At 32.6% G+C, this 26,457-nt stretch overlaps 1 protein-coding gene across 1 annotated transcript in view; it reads left to right on the top strand.

Annotated features, from left to right (window-relative positions):
- Positions 1-26,457, top strand: part of LOC103586076 (neurobeachin) — a gene marked incomplete at its 3' end in the record, with an annotated part of 263,314 nt that overhangs the window by 200,598 nt on the left and 36,259 nt on the right. The window contains exons 19-26 of the mRNA XM_008567211.1: positions 442-523; positions 747-874; positions 2,205-3,221; positions 5,099-5,316; positions 5,463-5,616; positions 15,777-15,957; positions 17,948-18,078; positions 21,483-21,590. Coding sequence (XP_008565433.1) covers positions 442-523; positions 747-874; positions 2,205-3,221; positions 5,099-5,316; positions 5,463-5,616; positions 15,777-15,957; positions 17,948-18,078; positions 21,483-21,590 — 2,019 coding nt within the window. The remainder of the gene's footprint in view (positions 1-441; positions 524-746; positions 875-2,204; positions 3,222-5,098; positions 5,317-5,462; positions 5,617-15,776; positions 15,958-17,947; positions 18,079-21,482; positions 21,591-26,457) is intronic.

Below are 26,457 nucleotides of genomic sequence, written 5' to 3'. Positions count from 1 at the left end.
ATGACACAAAGAATCAGATGTTTACAACTCACAACATAGGTATATTAAAGATGTTCATTGAAAGGTTATTTCAAACAATAAATTCATGTATTTCCTAATTAATCTTTTCTTCTATAGATATTGATCCAAAATGTTTACAACTCACAACATAGGTATATTAAAGATGTTCATTGAAAGCTTATTTCAAACAATAAATTCATGTATTTCCTAATTAATCTTTTCTTCTATAGATATTGATCCTGGTTTTGTCTTTATCCATAATAAACAAAATTTGAGAAATACGGAGTTAAGAGTTTAGAAGTATGTGGAATTCATTAGAAAGACCCTTTGGAAGAGATGGTTCTTTTGATTTCAACAAAATTGACATTTTTTTGCAGATTCTTTATATTTTACAATTATGATTTAATTTTCTAAATGAAGTTCAAATTCTTTGTTTTTCAGATCTTGACAGAGCAAGTGTGTACACAAGTTGTACACAAACCACATCCAGAGCCAGATTCTACAGTGAAAATTCAGAATCCAAGTGAGCCGTTTTTTTATTGTGATGGAGTAGTAACATGGCAGCTTGTGAGACTAAACCAGAACTTCTGAATGCTTAAATCATTACAGTGTTTGCCCAGTTCATGACAGTTACAACTCACCTATCACAGTGCTAAGTATTTAATTGAAAAATCAGTAAATCCTTTTTGAGTTGAAGGTATTATTCAGTTATAAATCTGTAATTCAAGTTTTCTGTTTGTTTGCAGTGATTCTTAAGGTGGTGGCAACTTTGTTAAAAAACTCTACACCAAGTGCAGAACTTATGGAAGTTCGTCGTTTATTTTTATCTGACATGATAAAACTTTTCAGTAACAGCCGTGAAAATAGAAGGCAAGCAATTTGAATACTGTTACAAAACTTTATTCCCTAATTAATCTTTTCTGTTTCTTAATTTTCAATCTCTTTCAAATAAAAAACATTTCAAATTTTTCCTATATTGCTAAATACTCTTAATCATTAGAAAAGTTATATGTTTCTGTGGTATATTCTGTATTCAGTATATTTTTAATTTTTATATGCTTTTATTTAATTTTATGGGCATAGTATTTTAATATTTTAATTTTATACATGAATATGTGTATACATAACACCTTATTTAAAATGCACTACCTGAATTCCTTTTGGTGATACCTACCTGTTACCAATCCCTATACAGCCTCCAGCACAACTACTCAACTGTGTCCTGTAGTGTGAAAGCTGCCATAGACAGTTTGTAAATAAACAAGCATGGTTGTGTTCTCATAAGACATTATTTACCAAAACAAATGATAAGCAGATTTTGCCCATAGGCTTTACGTTGCTAAACCCCACTTTTGGAACTTGTTTCCTTCTGTAAAATAAAGGGTTTTTTGTATCACGATAATCTCCAAAGGAAGGTTCCTCTCAATCTAAAATTCTGTTAGCCTATCATTTAAATATAAATTAAATCATTTGTGCCTAAAAGGAAGGACTTGAACTTAAAAAAAATTTTTAGAAGATCTTTTATTTGTGTTATAAATTTACCTTTTGTAATATATTGTTATCTCACATTTATCATTAACAAATTTGAAATAGCAAAGGAAAAGACATTAAAGTCTTTGTGCAAAAAATATATATCCTGATTTTTCCTAAACAAGGCTATGTAAAGTAACAAATTCAAAGTAGCTTATATAAGGATGAAACGATGTTTTCACATTTTATTAATGTGTATATTTATAACTACGTGTGAAGTTCTTTTAACCTCAGTTGTAATAAGTGCACATAGTAATAAGTAATAAACTTGTAAGCAATAGATGGTGAAAACTGATGTAGTAATATTACTTTAGATGTCGCATATTATTAGCTGCCAGTTCTCTTTTTAAGCTCAGATAGGTGCGTATGAGTTAACTGGCATAATTAAGATAGGGTAAAATAGAAATGCTTAACTTAAAAGGAAAGAACTTTTAATATAGCTAGTTTACCTAACTGTGATTTTGGACAAGTCATACAGTAAATTATATGTAGCTGTATTTGATTATTATCTCCAACTACTTGATGAAACTAAGCACTTGTTTTAGGATTAATATGTGCTAAGTTTGAAATCTTAAAATTCCTGGCATTATTTTTGTTATTATTACCATAATTTTATCTTTATTATTTTTTTTCTTGATGTATACAAAATGCCTTAATGTTTTCTTATTTCTAAGGTCACTTATGAAGCACATAAGGAATATCTAGCCAAAATGTATGAAGAATATCAAAGACAAGAGGAGGAGAACATTAAAAAGGGGAAAAAAGGGAACGTGAGCACGATCTCTGGTCTTTCATCACAGACAACAGGAGCAAAAGGTGGAATGGAAATTCGAGAGATAGAAGATCTTTCGCAAAGCCAGAGCCCTGAAAGTGAGACAGATTACCCTGTCAGCACAGATACTCAAGACTTACTCTTGTCAACAAAAGTGTCAGATGATATTCTGGGACATTCAGATAGACCGGGAAGTGGTGTACATGTGGAAGTTCATGATCTTTTAGTTGATATAAAAGCAGAGAAAGTGGAAGCAACAGAAGTAAAGCTTGATGATATGGATTTATCACCAGAGACTTTAGTAGGTGGAGAGAATGGTGCCCTTGTGGAGGTCGAATCTTTGTTGGATAATGTATATAGTGCTGCTGTTGAGAAACTCCAAAACAATGTACATGGAAGTGTTGGTATCATTAAAAAAAATGAAGAAAAGGATAATGGGCCATTGATAACATTAGCAGATGAGAAAGAAGAACTTCCTAATAGTAGTACATCATTTCTCTTTGATAAAATACCCAAACAGGAGGAGAAACTTCTTCCTGAACTTTCTAGCAATCACATTATTCCAAATATTCAGGACACACAAGTACATCTTGGCGTTAGTGATGACCTTGGATTGCTTGCTCATATGACTGGTAGTGTAGACTTAACTTGTACATCAAGTATAATAGAAGAAAAAGAGTTCAAAATCCATACAACTTCAGATGGAATGAGCAATATTTCTGAAAGAGACTTAGTGTCAGCAACTAAGGGGTTAGAGTATGCTGAAATGACTGCCACAACTCTGGAAACTGAGTCTTCTGGTAGCAAAATTGTACCAAATATTGATGCAGGAAGTATAATTTCAGATACTGAGAGATCTGACGACGGCAAAGAATCAGGAAAGGAAATCCGAAAAATCCAGACGACTACTACCACACAAGTAAGCTGTCTTATGTGAGTTCTAGAAATAAAGAAAAATGCACCGAATAGATTTTTAGTTGTTAGTACCAAAGCAAAGTAATTTCTTACCAATTACACCATGTTTGTATTCAATTATGGCATAATAGTAATTTATGGAATTGAGTAGTGTGGTGGCATATATAAGAAATTAAAGATATCTGAATTATATTTCCACCTCTGCCACATTCTTCTGTGTAACTTTGCTCATCCTCTCTGGGCCTAAGTTTTCTTATATACTACAAGAGTTTTACTAGGTTAAAATATGACCTTTAAGGTCTCTACTAGTTCTAACATTTTATGACTTTGTGACCACATTTACACATTTTGTGCTCGAGATTTTCCTTCTGAATATTTGATTAATTTTAACCATTTAAGCTTCAGGCCCAACCTTGTTCTGTGGATTATAGAAAAGAGGACTTGGAGCCCAGAGTGAACTGATTGATAAATGAAGGGAAAGGGAAAAGGGAACTGTTATTTATCAAGTGCCTACTGTGTTCCGGGCACTGTGCTATATGTTTTCAGGTTTAAGCTTCAGGCCCAACCTTGTTCTGTGGATTATAGAAAAGAGGACTTGGAGCCCAGAGTGAACTGATTGATAAATGAAGGGAAAGGAGAAAGGGAACTGTTATTTATCAAGTGCCTACTGTGTTCCGGGCACTGTGCTATATGTTTTCAGATTTAATCCTCACAATAAGCCTGTGAGGTAGGTAATATGGCTGAGAAAATTTGGAATTACTAGCAGTGAGAATTTTCTTTACAACCATGTGGATAGTGATTTTTTTAATGAGAAAATTGAAGACTGTTAGGCCTTGGTGGTTAGGAAATGTTGGTGCTACAGTTTTGGCCTTACTGTAGTAAAGTTAAAAACAGATGATGTTTTCTGATATGGATATTAATTATTGAGCTTTGACTTATGACTACTTCCTTATTTTCTAGGCTAAACAATACCTTATGGTTAAGAGTTTAAGAAATCGTAATAATACTTTTATCCTTAACAATTTTAGGACAACAATTGTTGTCCTCTGGGTTTTCCACTGCCTTTTAATGTCATTGAAAATAATGTGTTTCCATTGAAATTATAAAGAGTAAACCACGCCTTACTGGTGTCTTTATGCTCCAATTAGAATCCTTAATATTATATTTTTTGTTTAGGAAAGGTACTTATTTCTCTACTAACTGCCAATTTTCATTTTTGTGGCAGTTGTACCACAGTGATGATTGGTGGGGGATGGGGATATTGACTTTAAATATTCAGGACAAATTTAAAATAAAAGAAAACATAGTGTATTGTTTATTGAACATAATAATCACTAGGCTTGCCTGCTTTTCATTTGGATTTCATGGGCATTTTCTGGTTTGTTTTCTAACTTATCAAATCTATTTTTTTGAATTGGAGTATTGTGAGTGAAATGGACTTTGAAATTAACTTGAATCTGTTCAAGTAATATCTCTTCCAATCATGTGTTTATAGTTACAGTTAGTTGATGGCATATATCCAGTATACTTCACTCGTATATGCTTATTTCCATAAGGAAGAAATGTCGAAATGTGGTCAAATATAAAGACCCCATAACTGGTTAAAAGAGGATCTGGTTTTCAGTGTAAACTTTAGTGTTAACTTTAGGTATTTGATTACCTTTCCTAGTTTCTGCAGTAGTAAAATAGAGGAAATAATAGCTTTTCAGCTCAAAAAAGTTCCTGTGCAGGGACTTATCAGGTGAATAATATATGTAAAATTTATTAACCTACTGAAGTCATATGCAAAAAAACTTTACATAGTCTCTTTACTCACTGTTTTTATTTTGAAATAAGGCATTTCTTTTGTACTACACAAAAGTTCACCATTTCTTTCTTCAGGCTGTTCAGGGTCGGTCTGTCACCCAACAAGACCGAGATCTCCGAGTTGATTTAGGATTTAGAGGAATGCCAATGACTGAGGAGCAGCGGCGCCAGTTCAGCCCCGGTCCACGTACTACCATGTTTCGGATTCCTGAGTTTAAATGGTCTCCAATGCACCAGCGGCTTCTCACTGATTTGTTATTTGCATTAGAAACAGATGTACATGTTTGGAGAAGGTAGAAACATTTCTTTTTTATAAATAAAAAGCAAAAATCGAAAATCTGGTATTGCCTATTCTATATAAAAGAAACTTAAATCAGCTTTGGTTTAAAGGAATTTTCACATTTCTAAAATATCTGTTTTTTTTTTTCTGTTACTTTAGCCATTCTACAAAGTCTGTAATGGATTTTGTCAATAGCAATGAAAATATTATTTTTGTACATAACACAATTCACCTCATTTCCCAAATGGTAGACAACATCATCATTGCTTGTGGAGGAATTTTACCTTTGCTATCTGCTGCTACATCACCAACTGTAAGTACTTTGCCTCCATCTAGTGGTTATGTTTTATAATTACATGATTTGAGCATTTCAGTGGTGTTCTGTACCATAAACAGTGAAATTTTTTTTTTAACTTTGATTTTTGAAAATTAAACTTTTTATTTTGAGGTAATTGTAGGTTCCCTTACAGTTGTGAGGAATAATACAGAGCATATTCTTTACCCAGTTTCCCCCTATAGTAACATCTTGAAAAACTGTACTACAATATCACAGTGAGGATATTGACATGGACATAGTCAAGACAGTCAAGATACATAAGATTTTCATCACCACAGGATCTCTCATGTTACCCTTTTATAGGCACACAAGACATGTTCTCCTAAGGGAACTTTTTATTTTATTTATTTATTTATTTATTTTGTCTTTTTCGTGACCGGTAAGGGGATCGTGACCGGTAAGGGGATCGCGACCGGTAAGGGGATCGTGACCGGTAAGGGGATCGTGACCGGTAAGGGGATCGCGACCGGTAAGGGGATCGCGACCCTTGGTGTGGTGTCGCCCGCACCGCGCTCAGCCAGTGAGCACACCGGCCGTTCCTATATAGGATCTGAACCCTGGGCTTGGTGTGGTGTTGCCCGCACCGCGCTCAGCCAGTGAGCACACCGGCCGTTCCTATATAGGATCTGAACCCTGGGCGGGAGCGTTGCTGCGCTCCCAGCGCCACACTCTCCCGAGTGCGCCACGGGGTCGGCCCCTAAGGGAACTTTTTAATCATTTAAATATGTATTCCCACCTCTTTTGTTTATCAGCATTGTCTTCCAGCTATGTGTGTTTATGAAAATATTTCTATGGTAATTCTGATGAATACTTCTTAGGAACAGTCATAAGTATAAATGATTTAACTTAATTTTCTGTATATTGTATATCTCTTCAACTCTGTAGAATAATAAACTGTTAAAATCCTTGTTATGTAACATTTCATCTGACTTTATTTATTGGTTCAATATTTATTTTTTAAAAATTTAGCCTTGTCTCCTATATAAAACATTGACATGTATAATATAATAAACTTGAAAGGCACTTAATGTAAATTATGTATGCCATTTTGAAATATAGTAGACCAATGTTAATTTTATATTTTAGTTGTCATTTTAAAAATATCTCCGATTCATACCAAAGCAGGCTCCATAGCTACTGGCTCAGATGGGAAAGAATGTAGCACTGTGCTTCTCATATTACCTGTATTCTTGCCTGTCATATTGGAAACTCATCCTTAAGCCCAGAAAATGTACCTTTGCCAGAGAAAAACCTGCTGTTTTATTAAGATGTCTATTACTTGGTGTGACAATGTTTCCAAAATGATCTCTGACTTTATCATTAAGAAGCTTTTTCTACATGACTCCTTTTCTCACTATCCTTCTGTTAATGCCACCACCACCGGAGCAGCATTGAAACTTAGATATTAGCAGCAGTAGATTGTATCCTCACAGGCACATACACCTCTGTTTCATCCATGAATTTATTCAGAAGGTCCACAAAGGCAAGCAGGCTAGTTTGGGAGGGAGTATAACAGGGAAGGTCATCATTCGCACAATCACGGAATTAGCAGCTAAATCAAAGGAAATGGAGCTGGGAAGAACAATAGTTTATGGTATATGAAGAGCGCAGGTATCTTGAGATTCATATACTATTTATTCTCTTTACTCTCTGTTTTCTTCTGATGATTTATACCAAATTCTAGGAAACTGAGAGTTATGTATGGTTTTAAAAATATATTTTTGTATTGAGACATGGAGGGCATTTGCTTTTCTTCTATAGTTAAAGACTGAATAAATCAATGTGGCATTATTCTTCATCATATACATTTTGTTTTATGTCTTATAAATTATCATTTGTTGTCAAGAAATTTTAAAAGACTATATTGAAATACACTTTAAAATGTAATATTGAATGGTTTTGAATTTTGTTCAAAACAAAAAATGATCTTAATATATGATAAAAAGTTTAGCAGTAGCTTATTAAAATTTGTATAGGTTTGAAATATTCACATTACTAAATAGTCTTCCAAATTTTAAAACCAAAATATTTTTATCATGATAGAGAAAATATTAAATTTGTGAAGTAAATTATAAACGTTATGATTTATATACTTTTTCATCACTGATTTGCTTATTTTTTTATTTTATGATGAATATATAGTAAAGATATGTTCATTTTGAGATTTGACTCCCAAAATTATTACCTATGTAATTTTGACCACTGTAGTTTGGAGTTTGAAACTACTTATTGCCTAGGCCATTCTCAACAACCTTGGGAATTCATTCAACTATAGAAAACTTTGTTTGTTGTCTGTTTGTATATTTCTGTTAATTTGGCCCATTAACTGATTGTGCCTATGCTTGGTTGTACAACATACCTGATTTTATGTTCTTTGGATAAATTACTTCCTTCAAAGAAGCAGCCAGAACCATGGTTAGTGCTGACTGCTAAGTATTGTTTTTGTGTTACTGGATTGTACAGTATTCTTGCTGGAAGTTGTAACATAGTAGAGGGGAAAGAGATTGAATAAAGAAGTAAATTGCAACTGAAAATATAGGCTTTTTGATGTTAGATTTAAAACATAAAAAGCCAGAAGAGAATTTTGGAAGGGATAAAGAAAAAAGGAAACATTGGCAACATACAGATTACCAAAAAGAAACATTGTCTTTTAGATGCCATTAGAATTCCAGTCCCAGGTATATGAAGAGAGAGAGAAACATTTGAAACTAATATTTGCGTGATCTCATAATTTTGTTTAGGTATACGGAGTTTTTCAAAATATTCATATATGTAGATATGCATTTTATAAATAAATAGGAGTAGTGTAAATGCAGCAAGACAGTAAGTACATGAACAAATAAGCATGCATGTGTTCATAATTTTGTTTAGGTATACGGAGTTTTTCAAAATATTCATATATGTAGATATGCATTTTATAAATGAATAGGAGTAGTGTAAATGCAGCAAGACAGTAAGTACATGAACAAATAAGCATGCATGTGTTTTAATGAAACTTTATTTATAAAAACAGGTGGTGGGGCAGATTTGACCCACATGTCAAACTAGCTGTTTTGTGTTCATTAACCAGTATCTCACTATCCCGTTCCCCTCCCCTTTCTCATCTCTAGTAACCAGAGTTCTGTTCTCTCCCTCTGAAAGTTCAACTTACTATTGTCTGTCTGTCTTGTTTTATTTATTTTTAGCTCCCATTTATGAATGAGAACATGCAGTATTTCTCTTTCTGTGCCTGGCTTATTTCACTTAACACAATTTTCTCCAAGCTCATATATGCTGTGAATGGCAGAATTTCATTCTTTTTAATGGCTCAGTAGTGTTCCATTGTGTATATATACCATGTTTTCTTTATCCAATTGTCTGTTGATGGATGTTTCAGTTAGATCTATATCTTGCCTATTGCAAATAGAGCTGCAATAAACATGAGAGTGCAGGTATTCCTTGGACATGATGATTTCCATTCATTTGGGTATATACTCTGTAGTGGGATTGCTGGATTATATGGTAGTTCAGTATGTAGTTGTTTCAGAAACCTCCATACTGATTTTCATAGTGGCTGTACTAATTTAGAGTCCCACCAACAGTGTATGAAGGTTCGTTCCCCGTTGTCCGCATACTCACCAGCATTTTATTAATTTCTGTCTTTTTGATAATAGCCAGTCTAACTGGAGTGAGATGATATAGTGGTTTTGACTTGCATTTCCCTGATGATTAGTGATGTTGAGCATTTTTTCATATATTGTTGGCTGGCTGTATGTCTATTTTTGAGAAATGTCTGTTCAGCTCCTTTGCCCATTTTTTAATTGGATTTTTCTTTGCTATAAAGTTGTTTGCATTTCTTGTATATTTTGAATATTAATCCCTTGTCAGATGCATAATTTGCAAATATTTTCTCCCCTTCTGTATGTTGTCTTTTCACTCTGTTGATTCTTTCCTTTGCTGTGCATAAGCTTTTTAGGTTGATATAGTCTTATTTGTTTAGTTTTTCTTTTGTTGCTGGTGCTTTTGAGGTCTTATTCATAACATCTTTGCTCAGTCCTACATCCTGAAGTGCCTCCCCTGTGTTTTCTTCTAGGCGTTTTATAGTTTTAGGTCTTATCTTTAAGTCTTTAATCTATTTTGAGTGGATTTTGGTGTATAGCGAGAGACAGAAGACTAGTTTCATCCTTCTACACCTTAATATCCAGTTTTCTCAGCACCATTTATTGAAGAGGCTGTCCTTTTCCTAGTGTATGTTCTTAGCACCTTTGGAGAAAATCAGTTGGCTATAAGTACGTCGGTATATTTCTGGGCTTTTCTATTCCATTCCATTGATCTGTGTGTCTGTTTTTATGCTAGTACCATGCTATTTTGGTCACTAAAATAACCAAGAGGCTATTTTGGTTGCTAAAGCTTTGTAGTATATTTTGAAGTCAGGTAGTGTAATGCCTCTGGCTTTATTACTTTGGCTCAGGATTGCTATTTGGGGTCTTTTCTGTTCCATATGAGTATTAGAATTGTTTTCTCTATTTCTGTAAAGAATTTCATTGGCATTTTGATAGAGATAGTGCTAAATCTGTAGATGATTTTGGTTAGAATAGCCATTTTAACTATATTAATTCTTCCAATCCATGAATGTAGCGTATCTTTCTATTTATTTATGTCCTCTTCAATTTCTTTTTCATAATTTTATAGTTTTCATGGTAGAGGTCTTTCACCTCCGTGGTTAAGTTTATGTCTAGGTATTTAAAAATTTTTTTGCAGTCATCATAAAAGGAATTGTGTTCTTGATTTATTTTTTCAGATAGTTTGCTATTAGTGTATAAAAATGCTACTGATTCTTTTATGTTGACTTTGTATCGTAAAACTTTACTGAATTTGTTTATTAGCTCTAACAGTTTTTTGGTGGAATCTTTAGGGTTTTCTATATGCAAGATCATGTTGTCTGTGAACAGGGACAGTTTGACTTCCTCCTTTCCAATTTAGATGCCTTTTATTTCTTTCTCTTGTCTAATTGCTTTGGTTAGGACTTGCAGTACTGTGTTGAATAGAAGTGGTGAAAGTAGGCATCCTTATCTTGTTCCTGATCTAAGGGGGAAAGTTTTCAGCTTTTTCCCATTCAGTATGGTGTTAGCTCTGGGTTTGTCATATGTGGCCTTTATTGAATTGAGGTACATACCTTCAATACCTAGTTTGTTAAGACTTCTAATCATGAAGGAATGTTGAATTCTGTCAAATGCTTTTTCTGCATTAACTGAAACAATCATAAAGTTTTGTCTTTATTTCTGTTAATGTGGTATATCACATTTATTGATTTGCATATGTTAAATCATCCTTGCATTCATGGGATAAATCCCATTTGATCTTAGTGAATGATCTTACAAATGCATTGTTGGATTCTGTTTGCTACTATCTATTGAAAAATTTCACGTCTTTGTTCATCAGGCATATTGGCCAATATTTTTCTTTTTTTATTGTGTCCTTGTTCAGTTTTTTTGTTTGTTTTTTTCCTTTTTGTCTTTTTTCGTGACCGGTAACGGGATCGCGACCGGCAACGGGATCACAACCCTGGGCGTTGCGCCCGCACTGCGCTCAACCAGTGAGCGGACCAGTCTCTATATGGGATCCGAACCCTCGGCGGGAGCGCCGCTGCACTCTACCGAGTGCGCCACCGGGCCGGCCCCTTGTTCAGTTTTTAATCAAAGTAATGCTGGGGCTTATAAAATGAGCTGGGAAGTATTTCCTCCTCCTCAATTTTCTGGAATAACATAAAGAGAATTGGTGTTAGTTCTTCTTTAAATTGTTTAGTAGAATTTTCAGTTTTTAATCAAAGTAATGCTGGGGCTTATAAAATGAACTGGGAAGTATTTCCTCCTCCTCGATTTTCTGGAATAACATAAAGAGAATTGGTGTTAGTTCTTCTTTAAATTGTTTAGTAGAATTTTCGAGATAGATTTATTTATTATGGGTGATTGATTTTGATTACAAAGTACTAAAATTGTATAATGTTTTTGTCTACTATTTCCATAGGATTGGCGGAAAAGTTGTCTATTTTCTGCCCTGGAAATACAGATGAATACAAGAGTCTATACTAGGGATAATATTTATGTATTGCTGTTACAATATCGTTATGGAAGAAAATTTTGAACTGTTTCGATTACTCTTACTTGTAAGGAAATATTTAAATGGGAACTATGAAAGAAAGGATATAGTTACACATTGTTTTATATTGATAATGAGCACGTTGAACTTAATTCCTTTGAAGAAGTAGCACTTTGTTGGAGTTTCAGTTTTGCCTAGATTATTTAATATGTGACATAGAAAATAAATTTGAAAAATGGTTTCACATCTCTAAATTAGGCCAGTAGTCTTAACTTTAGTACTCAGGAAAAAAGTTTTTTAACTCTTCATATGTAGTTTGACCAATATTTGGTTTGGGGAAGGAGCATTATTTTTGTTGTTGTTGATGTTTTGAGTTACTATTTCTGTGACTAATTAGTTGAATCCTCTCATGTATTCTCTACCACATTGTTCAAGTTGGTCATGAATGAAAGAGAAAAATTGGAGAAAAAATGTGAAGAGAAGCAAAGAATATGGATCAACTACAAATTGCATAATCACTTCATGAATTTTTTTTTAAGTTGACGACTATGGTCAACCATCCAGAACATGGAATGTTTAGAATTTAATTTATTTTCATATATGGTTTAATTTTTTCTGTTTCAGAAAAATAATAAAGACTGACATCTCTGGACATTTTAGACATATCTCCTAATAGTTTCATAATTATAAGAAGGAAGTGCAGCTTTTTCATTTTTTGTCCAAAAAGTGAAGACAATGTCTTAATTATAGTTTATTTATATTTTTTTTGTTTTCAGAGTACATAGTTAATATTTGGAAAAGTTGCTAATGCTTTGGTTTTTGCCTTTTTTGTATATCTCATAACACCTATCATAGTTTAGTGTTCTCAAGATGTTTTTATACGTTTTTCTATGCAGTGTACCATGAAACTAGCTATGTTTTTAAAATTTGTTTTTTAAACTATGTTTTAAAATTTATGCTCACATACATTTGTTGTCAGAATCAGAGAATATGAACAGTTGAAGACATTTGTTGTGAAAGTTAATCCTATCTAATTTTTGAATATAATGAATATAATTACTGATTTAATAAGACTGAAACTTAGTAATTATCTCAGTTCATATGCAGACCTCATTTAGTATATCAGTAAGTTCTTTCTAGCATGAGAAAGTGGTTTTTAAGTTATAATCACTCAAATATTTTACTCTTTTATTAACTTCTAGGAATTGTGATCTATAGGAAGGGTTCTGTAAGTTTGAGGAAACACATTATGACATGATTTCTTTATAGAAAATTCTAGAAGATTGGTATAAATAGTTTATTTCCCTGAGTCATTTCCGTGTAAACCAGTCGGCCCTTTGCAGAGGCAGTATATTAGCTTATTTATTAAAATGTTTCATTAATCATCTAGTAGGAAAAGATATTTGTTTTGTAAAACAGATTATGCATAATTTCTAGTATATGAACTGTACTGATATATGTATTTTATTTGGGCAGAATTACTCAAGTAAAAATATAAGTTGAAGTCTGTATATTTGATAATTTAATCTTAATCATATGTAATTTATAAAAATATCTCTTTTGCGAATTTTGCTTTTAATAAAATAATCAAATATAATTTTAAGATATATTATTTTGTGTTTCAATTTTACATTGTATTTTCATTTAATTTTAATAATTTCCCTTTCTTGTACTTTTTTGGTCTCTTGTCTGTTTTGTCTAATGCATGTCCAGGGTTCTAAGGTTAGTATTACTTCTGCAGTAATTTTCAGGTTTTGAGTTTTAAATTTTATTTTTACTTATTTATGAAATTTTTGACTTGGTTATGTTTTGTTTTTATATCATCTTTAACATTAGACATATTCTTTATATATTTAAAAGTTTATTTAAAAGGATTATTTTCCTAGTGCATTGATGAATGACTATTTTATTATCCACAAGTCTCTAGACTATACTGTCATAATATGATGAAAACAATGATATTACAGTCATATGTACAATCAGGTTTTAACTGGTTCCAATGAAAGTAAATTGGATGAAATATGCTATTTTAAGATTTATTAATAATTTTGAGTGATATGTATTTTTAAACCTTATGATGCTTATATAACATTTCATATGTATAAATTACTCTATAAGAATATAATAAGAATTCTCTTTAGGTTATTGTTTGTGCTAAGAATGTTTTTTACTTTATTTAAACTTTTATTTTTTTAGTCAAAAATAACAGTTTGGCAAATTACATGAACAACTTAATAATTCTGTTTATAATTTCTGTTTATAATTCATGCATTTCAAAATGAAAGCATATTTTGACAGACCTGTAGACTTTCAAACAACTCAAAAATAAAACCATTAACTAACTGATAAAGTGAGGTAGATATCTCATAATTTCAGTGATTCAAAGTGATGAATTTCTTTGAGAACACATCTCTAGACATGCTAAATTCTACTATTTTGAAAAATTATTCAGAATATCTGATAGACCAAAGCAACAGCCAGATCTTCCATCCCATCATAGAACACTTAAATTGAAAACTAAGACTTAAAGTAGTTTTTTTTGCCTTTTTTATAAACTATTGTGTCGTGGTCACAGATTTTTAATTAATTCTGCGAAATGATGCTGTATATCCACAAAGTACTAGTAAATAAGGAATCTGCATTTTAAAATTCAGGTAGTGAATTAATGATGTCTTTAGGCCGTGAATTCTGAATTGGCATAATGTTGTAGACCAACAATTGAAAACAAATTTTTCTTCCATTGCCAAGCTCATTTTAGAGAGAATAGTGTTAATTAACCCTGTTTTGATGTTAAATGGAAGGAAGAAAGATTGCTGTATTTTATATTCCACTTAGAACTGAGTTTAGTTATATAATGCTTGCAGTAGTCTCTATCACTTTTTTTTACTCATCTGTACATAAGTGTTTGAGTTTTTTGGATTTATTTTTTTTCAATCGGTGTTTCCTGCTCACATTTGCATGTTAATGTTCCTGCTTCTTCCAAGCAGTTTAGGTAGAATGATGGATATAAACAATATCAAAATGGAACACTAAATAGGAGCAGATACGTATTACTTATGCTCACCTTGTAGTTGAATTTATCATTTGGTTAAGAGGTAAGGTTAGTACTGATTAACTATTTAATTTAAAATTTCCTGTGTTCAGAAAATTTAAGTGGTAATATTTTTTATTTGTAAAGCATTTCTTACTTTTCTCCACTTCTCAAGGCATTGAGAAAATGCGACCTAGACATAAGGAACAAAAATAATTAAAACATTATATAACACACAGTGAAAGATAAAGTGATAAATATTGCCATTGTTTATAAAACTACAAAGTTATACATTTTAAGAAACAGAATACTTTGTAGTCTTTCTGAAAGCAGGAAATTAGATTTTATCATAGACAATATTTTAGTGAAAGTACAGATTTCACTCTAGAATGTTACTGAGTCTTATTACTAGCTTTTTATAGGTCATGAATTAAATATCCGTAGAGGAGTTAGTGATCTTTATTATTTTTACCCTAGAATTTTTTTGTGCATATGTAGCACCTATTGGTTTTAGTTTATTCTAAAATGGATAGGAAATTGTTATACATTCTAATTTGACAGTCATCTTATTTTGATGCCAAATGAATTGCCATTTATCTTTTCTATCATTCCTCATACATCTGTGGCAAAGAAAAATTAAAGCATATGTTTTTATTAGTGAGAGTGAAGATTTTAGGAAAGACTAATTTTATATCTTTACAAATTAATAAAACTAGTATAAGTACATATATGTGGTTATCTTTACATTTCTTTGTGAAATAATCTTAAGTTTAGAATGCAGTTTTTATAACTAAAGACATTAAAAGCTAATGTAGATTTTAAAATGGACTTTTCCTTTATTCAAGGATAATTGAAAGGTAAACTAACTAAATTTGATAACCAGTCCTGGTGATATATGGAATTAGTTTATAATTTATTTTGTTTACAAATATAGTAAATATGCTAAACTTCTGTTCACCTATAGTATGTATGGACATGTATTATATTTTTTAATTTTAAGCAAAACTTTAAATCTACTTTTTTAAAGACGGAATTGGAAAATATCGAAGTGACACAAGGCATGTCAGCTGAGACAGCAGTAACTTTCCTCAGCCGACTGATGGCTATGGTTGATGTACTTGTGTTTGCCAGCTCCCTAAATTTTAGTGAGATTGAAGCTGAAAAAAACATGTCTTCTGGAGGTTTAATGCGACAGTGCCTAAGACTAGGTAAGTCTGTTAAGAATAACATTGCACATTAAGTAATTACCTACAGATTAGTTTTTTGAAGCTCTATGGTACAGTATAGATGATATAAGTTGATGATTATCTAATGTACAAGATTATCTTGTAATTCTTCAGAATTACTAAATTAAAAAAAAATTATTGTCTTTGCATTGGAGATTTCACCAATTGATCATCTTTAGTGGTTTATACCTAGAAATAGAGTCAGTTATATTTGGAATTCTTTCAAAATCAGTAGGACTTTAGTATATTTCATTGAAGAGGATTTAATGCAAATCTACTTATGAGTCCTATTTTGGTAAACTACTACTGAGGGTAATATCCTGAGCCCACAAACATATCAGAAAACGAATGACATAGTTTTATACACATGATGCTGGAAAGGTAAAATTGACTATCCCAATCTCTGTATTTCTCAGAGTGAACAACTATTTCTAATAAACATTATTATACCTACACTGCTATTCACCTTTTATCTTGTGTTGCAAAGAAAATTTAGCACTGAAAACTCTTAGTAAACCTGGGCGAGCTCTTTAGACAGGAACCATTCTTACCTCTGTTACCTTTCTTAAAGGGAAAATTGATTTAGAACTTTCAAAGAGACCAGAAAGTTGCTCTTTTCATGCTTGCTTTAGAGTATGAGTAGGACATAAGAGCACAAGCCATGAAATAGGGAGGAAATTCCTTGTATATGTTCTTTTTACTATAATTTTTAAAGATTATGTATAAAGTTACCCATCTATAGTTGCAGGGGAGAGGTTGTTTCTGATTCAAGGAAGGAACAACAACTTGGGTTAAGAATGTTAGAAGGAAACATACTTTTTTGGTTTTGTATTTTTTAAAGATAGATAAGCCGAGAGGAATTATTTCTTATCCATTATAAGGGAGAGATTGACCATTTTGGGATCTCTCTGGTAACCAAGAGGTGTGGGTTAATTTACTGTGGGCCGCTATAGACATTTTTACTGATATTTAACAATGGCTGCCAGATTGAACTTTGTGAGAAAGAGGTACAAGAGTACTTCAAACAGTTTGTGGAAAATAGAATTAAAAGACATTATGAATCTTTCCATGAAGTTTTTGAGGTACCCTCATATATATATTTTTAAATGCCTCAAAATCATGAAACCAACATTTACTTGATTAATCTGAGCTTTTATTTTTAAATATATTCCAAGACACATAATCACCTCTTATGTGCTATTTAGTTTTCTAAGCACTTTATATATATTAATTTAATTAGTCGTCACAACAGCCCTCTAAGGGAGTTATCTATGTTTATCCTCATTTTACATATGAGGAAACAGAGGCGCAGGTAGTTTAAGCAGCTGGCCCAAGATCACACAGCTCATACATTGCAGAGCCAGGATTCAAACTCAGGTGGTCTGATTTCGAAGTCTGAACTGTTTATTACATTACTTTTGCTTCTTAAAAAAGATTGTACATACTGAATGCTTATTGCCAAAGGCTCTCCCATCATGAAGAAAGGTGGACATTGGACTTGTGAGACTTGAGTATACTGATGTACTCTATTATTGCCAGAAATGGCAAGTTGTGCTCAGTATAGTCACCAAGATACTCAAATTAAGGGTGGAAGACTTATTAATTAAACATATTTTATCAAATATATATATATATTTTAAAATTTTTTATTCATAAAATTCATAATTGTGAAGGACAGAGGGTAATAGAATAAGGAAGGATATGTTGGGAGCTTCAAAGGCCCTGGTAATGTTCTGTTTCTTCTGCTGGTGGGTAGTATATGGATATTTTGTTTTTATTTTTTAACTGCATATGTATTTTATCTGTACTTTCATCACTATATTTCATAATTTTAAAAAGTGTTTATTGATCTAATTGATTTTAAGAGTAATAATGGAGGAAGGGAAAGAAAGAAAGAAAGAAATTAGCAACTTTTTTAATGTATCAAAGTCAACAATTTAAATTAATAGCATGCTTTTGATTTTTTAAATAGTTTGTTGTGTTGCTGTGAGAAACTGTTTAGAATGTCGGCAAAGACAGAGGGACAGGGGGAACAAATCTTGCCATGGAAGCAGTAAACCTCAAGAAGTTCCCCAAAGTGTGACTGCCACAGTAACTTCAAAGGTAATTAAACATTTTCTATGTTAAACATAACTTATCTGAAAAAAACCTTTAAGTTTATGAGAACAAAGCAAAATGGCATTGCTTAATGGTAAAGAGCAAGAGCCTTATAATAAAGCAGCTGAAGTCTCTGGTGCTGGCTTCCCTGCTTCGTAATCTACTTAACCTCTCTGAGACTTCATTTTTTTGGTTATTAAATGAAGAAACTGATCATTTCTACTTAATTGGGTTCTTATAAGGATATACCACCACATAGCACCAAAATTCTTAGTTAATTCTGTTTTTAATAGTTATATGTGTTTTTTAAAAAAATAGAAAAAAATATATATATATTTTTTCACAGAGTTCAGTGTATGAGTAATGCTCTTTTTAAATGGATGTGCTTCTGGTAGTAATCATCAATAAAAATTTATTGAATGCCCATTACATGATTGAATAGCGTAGACTATTTTGAAATATACCTGTAATTCTTATTGTAAGTTAGCTCTCTTTTATCGTATGTTTAACTGATCCTTGGCATGATATCCAGTTTTATTAACGTGACTTTCAAGGTCCTTTGTAACTGGTCCTTGCTTGTTTCCCCAACTGTAGTTTTTATATTCTTACTGTTTCTTGTACCATTTTAATCATAATATAGACTTCATTCAGTTCATCAAAAGAATCTATTTTGTAACTTCTCAGACTTTTGCATAGTTTCCTTTATTTGAAATGTTCATCTTTATTTTTTGTGTAACTGGTCCTTGCTTGTTTCCCCAACTGTAGTTTTTGTATTCTTACTGTTTCTTGTACCATTTTAATCATAATATAGACTTCATTCAGTTCATCAAAAGAATCTCTTTTGTAACTTCTCAGACTTTTGCATAGTTTCCTTTATTTGAAATGTTCATCTTTATTTTTTACCCAGCTAAAATCAATTCAGTACTCATAGGTTTACCTTAAATGCTACTCTCTCAGGAAAATATATACTGACACCCTAACCACAGCTCCAGTCTATAGTAGGTTCTTCTGTTTGATGTTTTCATAAAACTCTGTATGTTTCTTACCACTCAGTACATTTGTAATTAAATGTTTAATATTGATACAATAATCTTTTGCACAGTAAGTGAAGGCATGAAGTGGAAAGAAGTGTAATTCATTTTAAAAGTTCTATGGCTTTAAACTTCTGCAGTTTTCAAGCAGACCAACCACATATTTATTATGTCTGTTGGTTATTTGCAGTAGTGAAGGCTCTTTCCTTTTACTAGTGCCAGGGAAAGATTTATAAAATAATTGGACCATATGTTATTTTACTGGTCATAAGATTCCACAGGGCTCTCCGTTGCTTAAGAAATTAAATAAACACATCAGTAGTAATGCCTCATCTTATTTGTGTGGGTATAGTAGAATGTTAGTTACTAGCTGGCAGTGTCCATATCTTTTACATCTTTGTAACTCCAGAGCATTTATAGCCTTCTGAGTACTTTGAAAAAGAGCACAAACTCTAGAATCACATAGTTCTGAGTTTGTGTTCTGGCTCTACCCTTTACTGGTTTTGTGACCTGAGACAATTCCTTAGTTTCCTGTGCCTCAGTTTTCTAGTCTTTAAAATAGATACAAATCTTAATTTACATGGTGTTTTTGTCAATTAAATAAAAAGCAGTAATGTATTAAAGTGCTTAGTATTTCCTGGCATGCAGTGAACATTCAATTAATACTAATTCCCTTCCCTTCTCTAGCAGTTAGCCACTCAGTATATACTTATGAAATGAATAGGTTAATTAGTATTTTGGAGAGCTTAGATCTCAGAGGTGTCTGTACTTAATTCAATAAGTAATAAAAAGGCTTTCAAATTTTCAAGCCAAGTATTGCTTTGATTGTAGAATATTGACAGAAAAACCCAATGAGAAGGAAATTTGGAGTAATTTAGTTGAGCTAGTCACTGTCTCACTGGCAAGAACCTTGGCAGTGAAAAATGGATATGAAGTGATAAATGTAGAAATACTTAGGGGAAGATTTCACTTGGTAACAAAAGACATTTCAGGACAGAGAATAAATGGACCGGGGTGTTTTTTGTTGTTGTTGTTTTGTTTTGTTTATTTCCCTCTCAGTGTTTATGAGTTTTTTATGTGCCACTTTAGTAAGTAAACCATAATTAATTTTTTAGTGTGATAGGAAAAGTTTCCTGTCACTAATCTATGTGGAATTGCATGAGTCACATGCCTTCATGGGGCCTATTTTTATTCTGTGTAAAAAGGAGCAATAATAATATAAACTTTTCCTATCGTGTAATCTTTATGAGGATCAAATTAGATTAGGGATATTGAAATACTTGGTAATATGTAAAAGACATATAAATTAAAATATTTCTAATTTTTTCATTTGCTCTATAAATTCATCTGTGCTGTAAATTATGTTATTTTCTTTAATCATCTTGTAATAAATATTATTCGTCTATTATTTAAATGATACAACTGAGGTTCAGAGAGGTTAAGATCTTACCTAAGATCATACAGCTGGTAAGTTTTGGAATTGTAATGGAAACTAGATAACTGTCATCCTTCATATAGCATGCTCTTCTCACTATTTTGTGCTGCAGAGGAATCAAACATTTTAATTTAGGAGTGAAGTATCATGACTGACATCCATAGAGAAGTAGAAGGTGGCTTATTTGTTTGTGGTTACTTAGAATAACAACAAGTACCTAACTATTATGTGCAGGAATTGTATTTGTCACTTTACATATGTTATTTAATTTAATCCACACAGTTCTTAACACACTGTATAAGTAAAAAAGTGCTAGATTTTTCGAAGAAACTGGCTGCTTTACTAACTTGGTATGTGACTGCATTACCAAAAATTTGTAGATTTTTTTTTTCTTCAACTACAAAAAGAGTTTTGGTAGTAATGATCTTTAATGGGCTATGACTAAATACATTTTGGAAAAGCGTACCTTTTCTAATTTTTTATAGATCATGAAATGGTTACACATATAAAATTTCATATAGTAGGGTAATATAATAATCTCATATATTTTAAGAATATGATGGAAAAATGAACCCAGAGATGCAAAGAGACTTATTAACTTGACTTAGGGAAAGTAAGCTCAGGAAATTTTAGTAACTAACACAAGTTCACCCAGCAGAGACTTGAGCCCAGATCTTCTGAAGTCCAACCACAGTCTCTATGAGTCTATAGTGGTAGCTATGCCAATAAAGAATAAGAACACTAGTAAGAAAAACTGTGACATGGCTAGAGGAGAACAGAAAATGTGCCTCATAATAGAGTATTGTTGTTAATAAACGTTAACTCAGTAAGGAGGAGATAAATGATATGGCAAGTTTTCCCCTAAATTAAAGATACTAGAAATGATACTTCTGTATAATTTTATGTAATATGCTATTTCTCCATGATTCTCTTTCTTTTTTAAGACTCCATTAGAAAATGTTCCAGGTAACCTTTCTCCTATTAAGGATCCCGATAGACTTCTTCAGGACGTTGATATCAATCGCCTTCGTGCTGTTGTTTTTCGGGATGTGGTAAGTTATGCCTGTTTGGTTTCCCGAAGAAAATCTTCCATCATCATTTGTGTAAAATAATTTAAATTTTATAAGAAAGATGCATATTAAAACTAAATGCCCTATTGTCCAGGATTGTGGTTTTATCACATACTTCTGATTGTAAAATAGTTGAGCATTAGCTTTCTCTGAAAGCTTATCAATATATTACTTTTTAAAAAGAATGTGAAATTTTGACATAATTTGTTTGTATTTTAAAAATAAGGATAGCCCTGAAAAATTATAGTTCACTTTATCTTGCATCACCTATTCCTCTTTTTCAGTATTCCTTGCTCTATCTCCAGGTACTGAATGTTTTGTTATTATCAATGTTCCTCGTATTATGGATGAAAGAGATTAAATCATTAGGTGTTACTGGCAATTACTTTTTTGGGAGGAAGACAATTACTTTTTAGTGAAGAATATGCATTTTTGAAATACAGATATCAATGGGAATTTGAGTTAGAAAGATAGCTTAATAGAGCTTAAGAGAAAAGATAGCTTAAGGAGGTTCCATGAACCCATTCAATCACATGATCACTTACTCAAGGTAAGTAGAAAATAAAACTAGCCTTTTTAAAAATTGCATAGAAACATATAGTGTTTTGCAGAAGATTCAGTATTGACAGCACTTCTTAATATAGTTATTATGAACCAGCCACTTTGGATTCTATTTTTCTTATTTAGTTGATGATTAGTGAAATGTAGAAGAAAGTTTATGTTTGAAGTTTATATTTAACAATAAGTTGAATGGAGTGTTTTGTACTTTAGAAAGTAGTCACTCTGGGCCGGCCCGGTGGTGCACTGGAGAGTGCGCTGCTTGGGAGTGCGGCGGCACTCCTGCCGAGGGTTCAGATCCCATGTGGAGACTGGTTCCCGCTCACTGGCTGAGCGCGGTGCGGGCGCAACACCGAGGGTTGCGGTCCCGTTGCCGGTCCCCGGTACGGGCGCGACACCGAGGGTTGGGATCCCATTACCGGTCAGTAAAAAAAGACAAAAAGAAAAAAAAAAAAAGTAGTCACTCTGTTTAAGATATATTAATTCTTATAAATCACTAGAAAAAATGCAAAGCACAGAGGGATAAATACCGAATATACTCACTCATAAGCGGGAGCTAAGAGAGAAGGAAGGAAGGAAAGAAAGACCACAGTGGTGGTTGGACTTGCAGAGCGAGAGAGCAGACCTAGGGATACAAAGTGAAGTGGCCAAAAGGGGGATGGGGAGGGAGGTTGGGGATAATTGGGTGGGGACACGGGGTACAATCACAATTTATAGTAATGGGCATGCTGTCAGTATGGATCTGGCCTTCACATCTTGGGCACGAGGGGGTGACAGTCAGCTTTGTATCTCATGAATTTTCTTTCTTTCTTTTTTTTTTTTTTCCTTTTTGTCTTTTTTCATGACCGGCAATGGATCGCAACCCTCAGTGTCGCGCCCGTACCGGACCGGGACCGGCTACGGGATCGCAACCCTCGGTGTTGCTCCCGCACCTCGCTCAGCCAGTGAGCAGCCGGTCTGTATGTGGGATCCAAACCCTTGGCGGGAGCGCCACCGCACTTCCCAAGCGGCGCACTGTAGCAGTGCGCCACCGGGCTGGCCCCTGTATCTCATGAATTTTCATAACCAATAAAAAAAATTACAAATGTACAAACAGAAAAATAGGCAGTAGACAAATTATGTAACACAAGGCAACAACATGATAAAAAGTCAGTATCATCAGTACCACCAACAGGAATGAGGTATTTTTCACTATTAAATAAACTAAAAATTTTAAATGATAACATGAGGGTACTATAAAAAGTTTGTGGAAAATGGAATTAAAAGATAATATGAATATCTTTATATGAACTTTTTGAAGACCCGTTATACCTCACATTGCAAAGGTACAATGAAACATGTTCTGTCATGTATCACTGGTATAAGAATATCAATTGGATAAGCTTTAGAATAACTGTTTACCAATAAGTGTTAAAACTCTCACAAATACTGATGTCCTGTGACCCAGTGGTTTCACTCAGAAGTTGTTTCACTTAATGTGTTCATTAGAGATACCTATAGGAAAATAGGCAACATTATAAATATCCAGCAGTAGAGTTTCAGCTAAATAAATCCTGCCACATTCATTCAGTTGGATACTATGCAGACATTAAGATTATATTTTAAGACCATATTTAGTGAAACAAGATAATCATGGTATATTTTAAAAGAAAGCAGCAGTATGCAAAAGTACTTCTGTTACGCAAATATGTGTGTATATTGAGTGTATGTATATGTGCACCTTTACTGAAAAAAAAAGACTGGAAAAAGTATACCAAAATTTTACCAATGATTGTCTCTGAGAAAACAGATTTTATTTTGTCTTTTATCTTTTTATACTTCTCTGTATTTTCCAATTTTCTGTAATAAACCTATATTGTTTTTATGATTAATAAATAAGTAGAATACATTATAGTTTAAAAACCATGATGTAAGAATCTCACCATAATGAGGACTGTAATCAAGACTTGGAAAAATATTCTAACATTTTAAACATTTAGAAAAGGAAAGAGTCATTATGAAAAAATGTGTTGTGAAAAGAATATTTTTTAAAATGAATGTGTGATTAAAATATGGAGCACATCTTAATCTCCAAAAAGCACAATCAGACCTAAAATATAAAATACAGAAGTTTATTTTAAGAGTGACATTATGTTTAAATTGTTACTATATTTTGAATTAGGTTATTATTGTAGGTTCTGATCATTTCTCCTAGGTTCACAGGTATTTTACAAATATATTAAATAACCCAGCAGTGGTGCTTAGCTTCCTTCCTAAAGGGAGGTAATCAAATTAAGTGTTGCCAGGGTATACCTTCCAAACACCATCAAGGTGACATAACTTTGTCTATGTTCAAAAACATAAGACCACACAACTGGTATAAGGTAGAGTCAGAATCCCAGCCAGATTTTTTCAAAGCATTCTCTTTTCATCACCATATTTCATAGATCCCAAGATAGGTATTTTTCACATTTAAATAATCTGTGAAATTTGGAGATGTTTTACAATTGATAGTATGTTAGATTCAATTGTAGATATTATGCTAAGAATTCTACTTTACTTTTGAAATTTTTATGAACCAATAGTTATTTTTAGTTGCCTTAATTTCTAAAACAAATGAGATCCAAAATTAGGTTCTTAAGAAATATAGATACATATATACATATACCATGTATATATAGTATATATAAAATATATGCATACATCTCCATAGATCAAATAACAAAATGATAGATTATAATCTTGAAGTGGAAAACCTTTTTTTTCCCCTTGACAGCCTTTCTCACCCATTTTGCTTTTTAATTATGTAGTTTTCTTAGTAAGACTACACACACACATTTAAATTTAGAGAATTAGATTTTCATGGTTTTTAAGGACTTCTGAGTTTTATTGGAACTGAAAGAAAGTGCATACTAGCTGTATGGCAGGAGTAAATTTTGATAAAATGTCAAAGAATAAATTCCTCTTCTTGATCTCATTTATTTTCTCATCATTTCCTAAGATAGTTCTCATCATTTTCTATGATGAAGACATTGCTGATTTAAACTCACGTGAACAATTTAGATCCATGGAAAATAGTTGTGTGGCAAAATTTGCTATGTGGTAAGAAAAATATGGCTTTAAAAAATGTTTTTAATATTTCTCAATAAGCTGAAATTTGAAAATAAATTCATTATGCATCTCCCTTTCCCCTGGATTATACTAGGTCACCTGTATCTAAAATGAGGTAAGGGTTAGGATTAGGGTTAAAGGAAGATGTACGAATGGCCAACAGACACATGAAAAAATGCTTAACATCACTCAGCATCTGGGAAATGCAAATCAAAACCACTTTGAGATACCATCTCATCCAGTCAGGATGGCTAATATCCAAAGACTGAGAATGATAAATGCTGGAGAGGTTGCGGGGGAAAAGGAACTCTCATACACTGTTGGTGGGACTGCAAAATGGTTCAGCCTTTATGGAAAATGGTATGGAGGTTCCTTAAACAATTACAGATAGATCTACCATGTGACCCAGCTATTCCACTGTTGGGAATATACCCAGAGGAATGGAAACCATCATGGTGAATGGATACCTGTATTCCCATGTTTATTGCAGCTCTATTTACAATAGCTAAGAGTTTGAGCCAGCCTAAATATGCCTCACCAGATGAGTGGATACAGAAAATGTGGTTTATCTACACAATGGAATACTACTCTGCTATAAAAAAGAGTGAAATACTACCATTCCCAACAACATAGATGGACTTAGAGAAAATTATATTAAGGGAAACAAGTCAGGCACAGAAAGAGAAGTACCATGTTCTCACTTATTTGTGGAAGCTAAAAATAAAGACACAAACAAATAAAGTGGGGGGGGAGAAGACACAACAATCACAATCCCTTGAACTTGTTAAGACAAGTGAACGGATATGATGTAGTTGTCAGGGGAGAAGGAGGGAGGAAAGAGGAACAGGTAAAGGGTCATGGAAATCAACTACAGTGTATATTGAGAAGTTAAAATAAAAATAGAAAATAATAAAAAAATAAAATGAGATAAGCTGAAGTAAATTTTAATCTTTAAAAATTGAATTGAAAAGTTTTCCATCATTCTAGTTGAAACATTAAAATTTTTAAAGGATTTCAGGATTAACTAATTATTCAAGATTGAATAGTGGAGAGAGTCAATTTTTAAGCACATGGGAGAAACGTAATAGAGTTCGTGTCTTCATAATAATAAAATACATAAGTCAGTCAATTAATTTGTATGTTTTTTTTTTTTTTCCTTTTTGTCTTTTTTTTGTGACCGGCAACGGATCGCAACCCTCAG

The sequence above is a fragment of the Galeopterus variegatus genome, unplaced genomic scaffold (genome assembly GCF_000696425.1).
Source record: "Galeopterus variegatus unplaced genomic scaffold, G_variegatus-3.0.2 Scaffold304, whole genome shotgun sequence".
NCBI lineage: Eukaryota > Metazoa > Chordata > Mammalia > Dermoptera > Cynocephalidae > Galeopterus > Galeopterus variegatus.
Note: the sequence above shows the minus strand (reverse complement) of the source record. Positions and strands in the feature narration are given on the sequence as shown.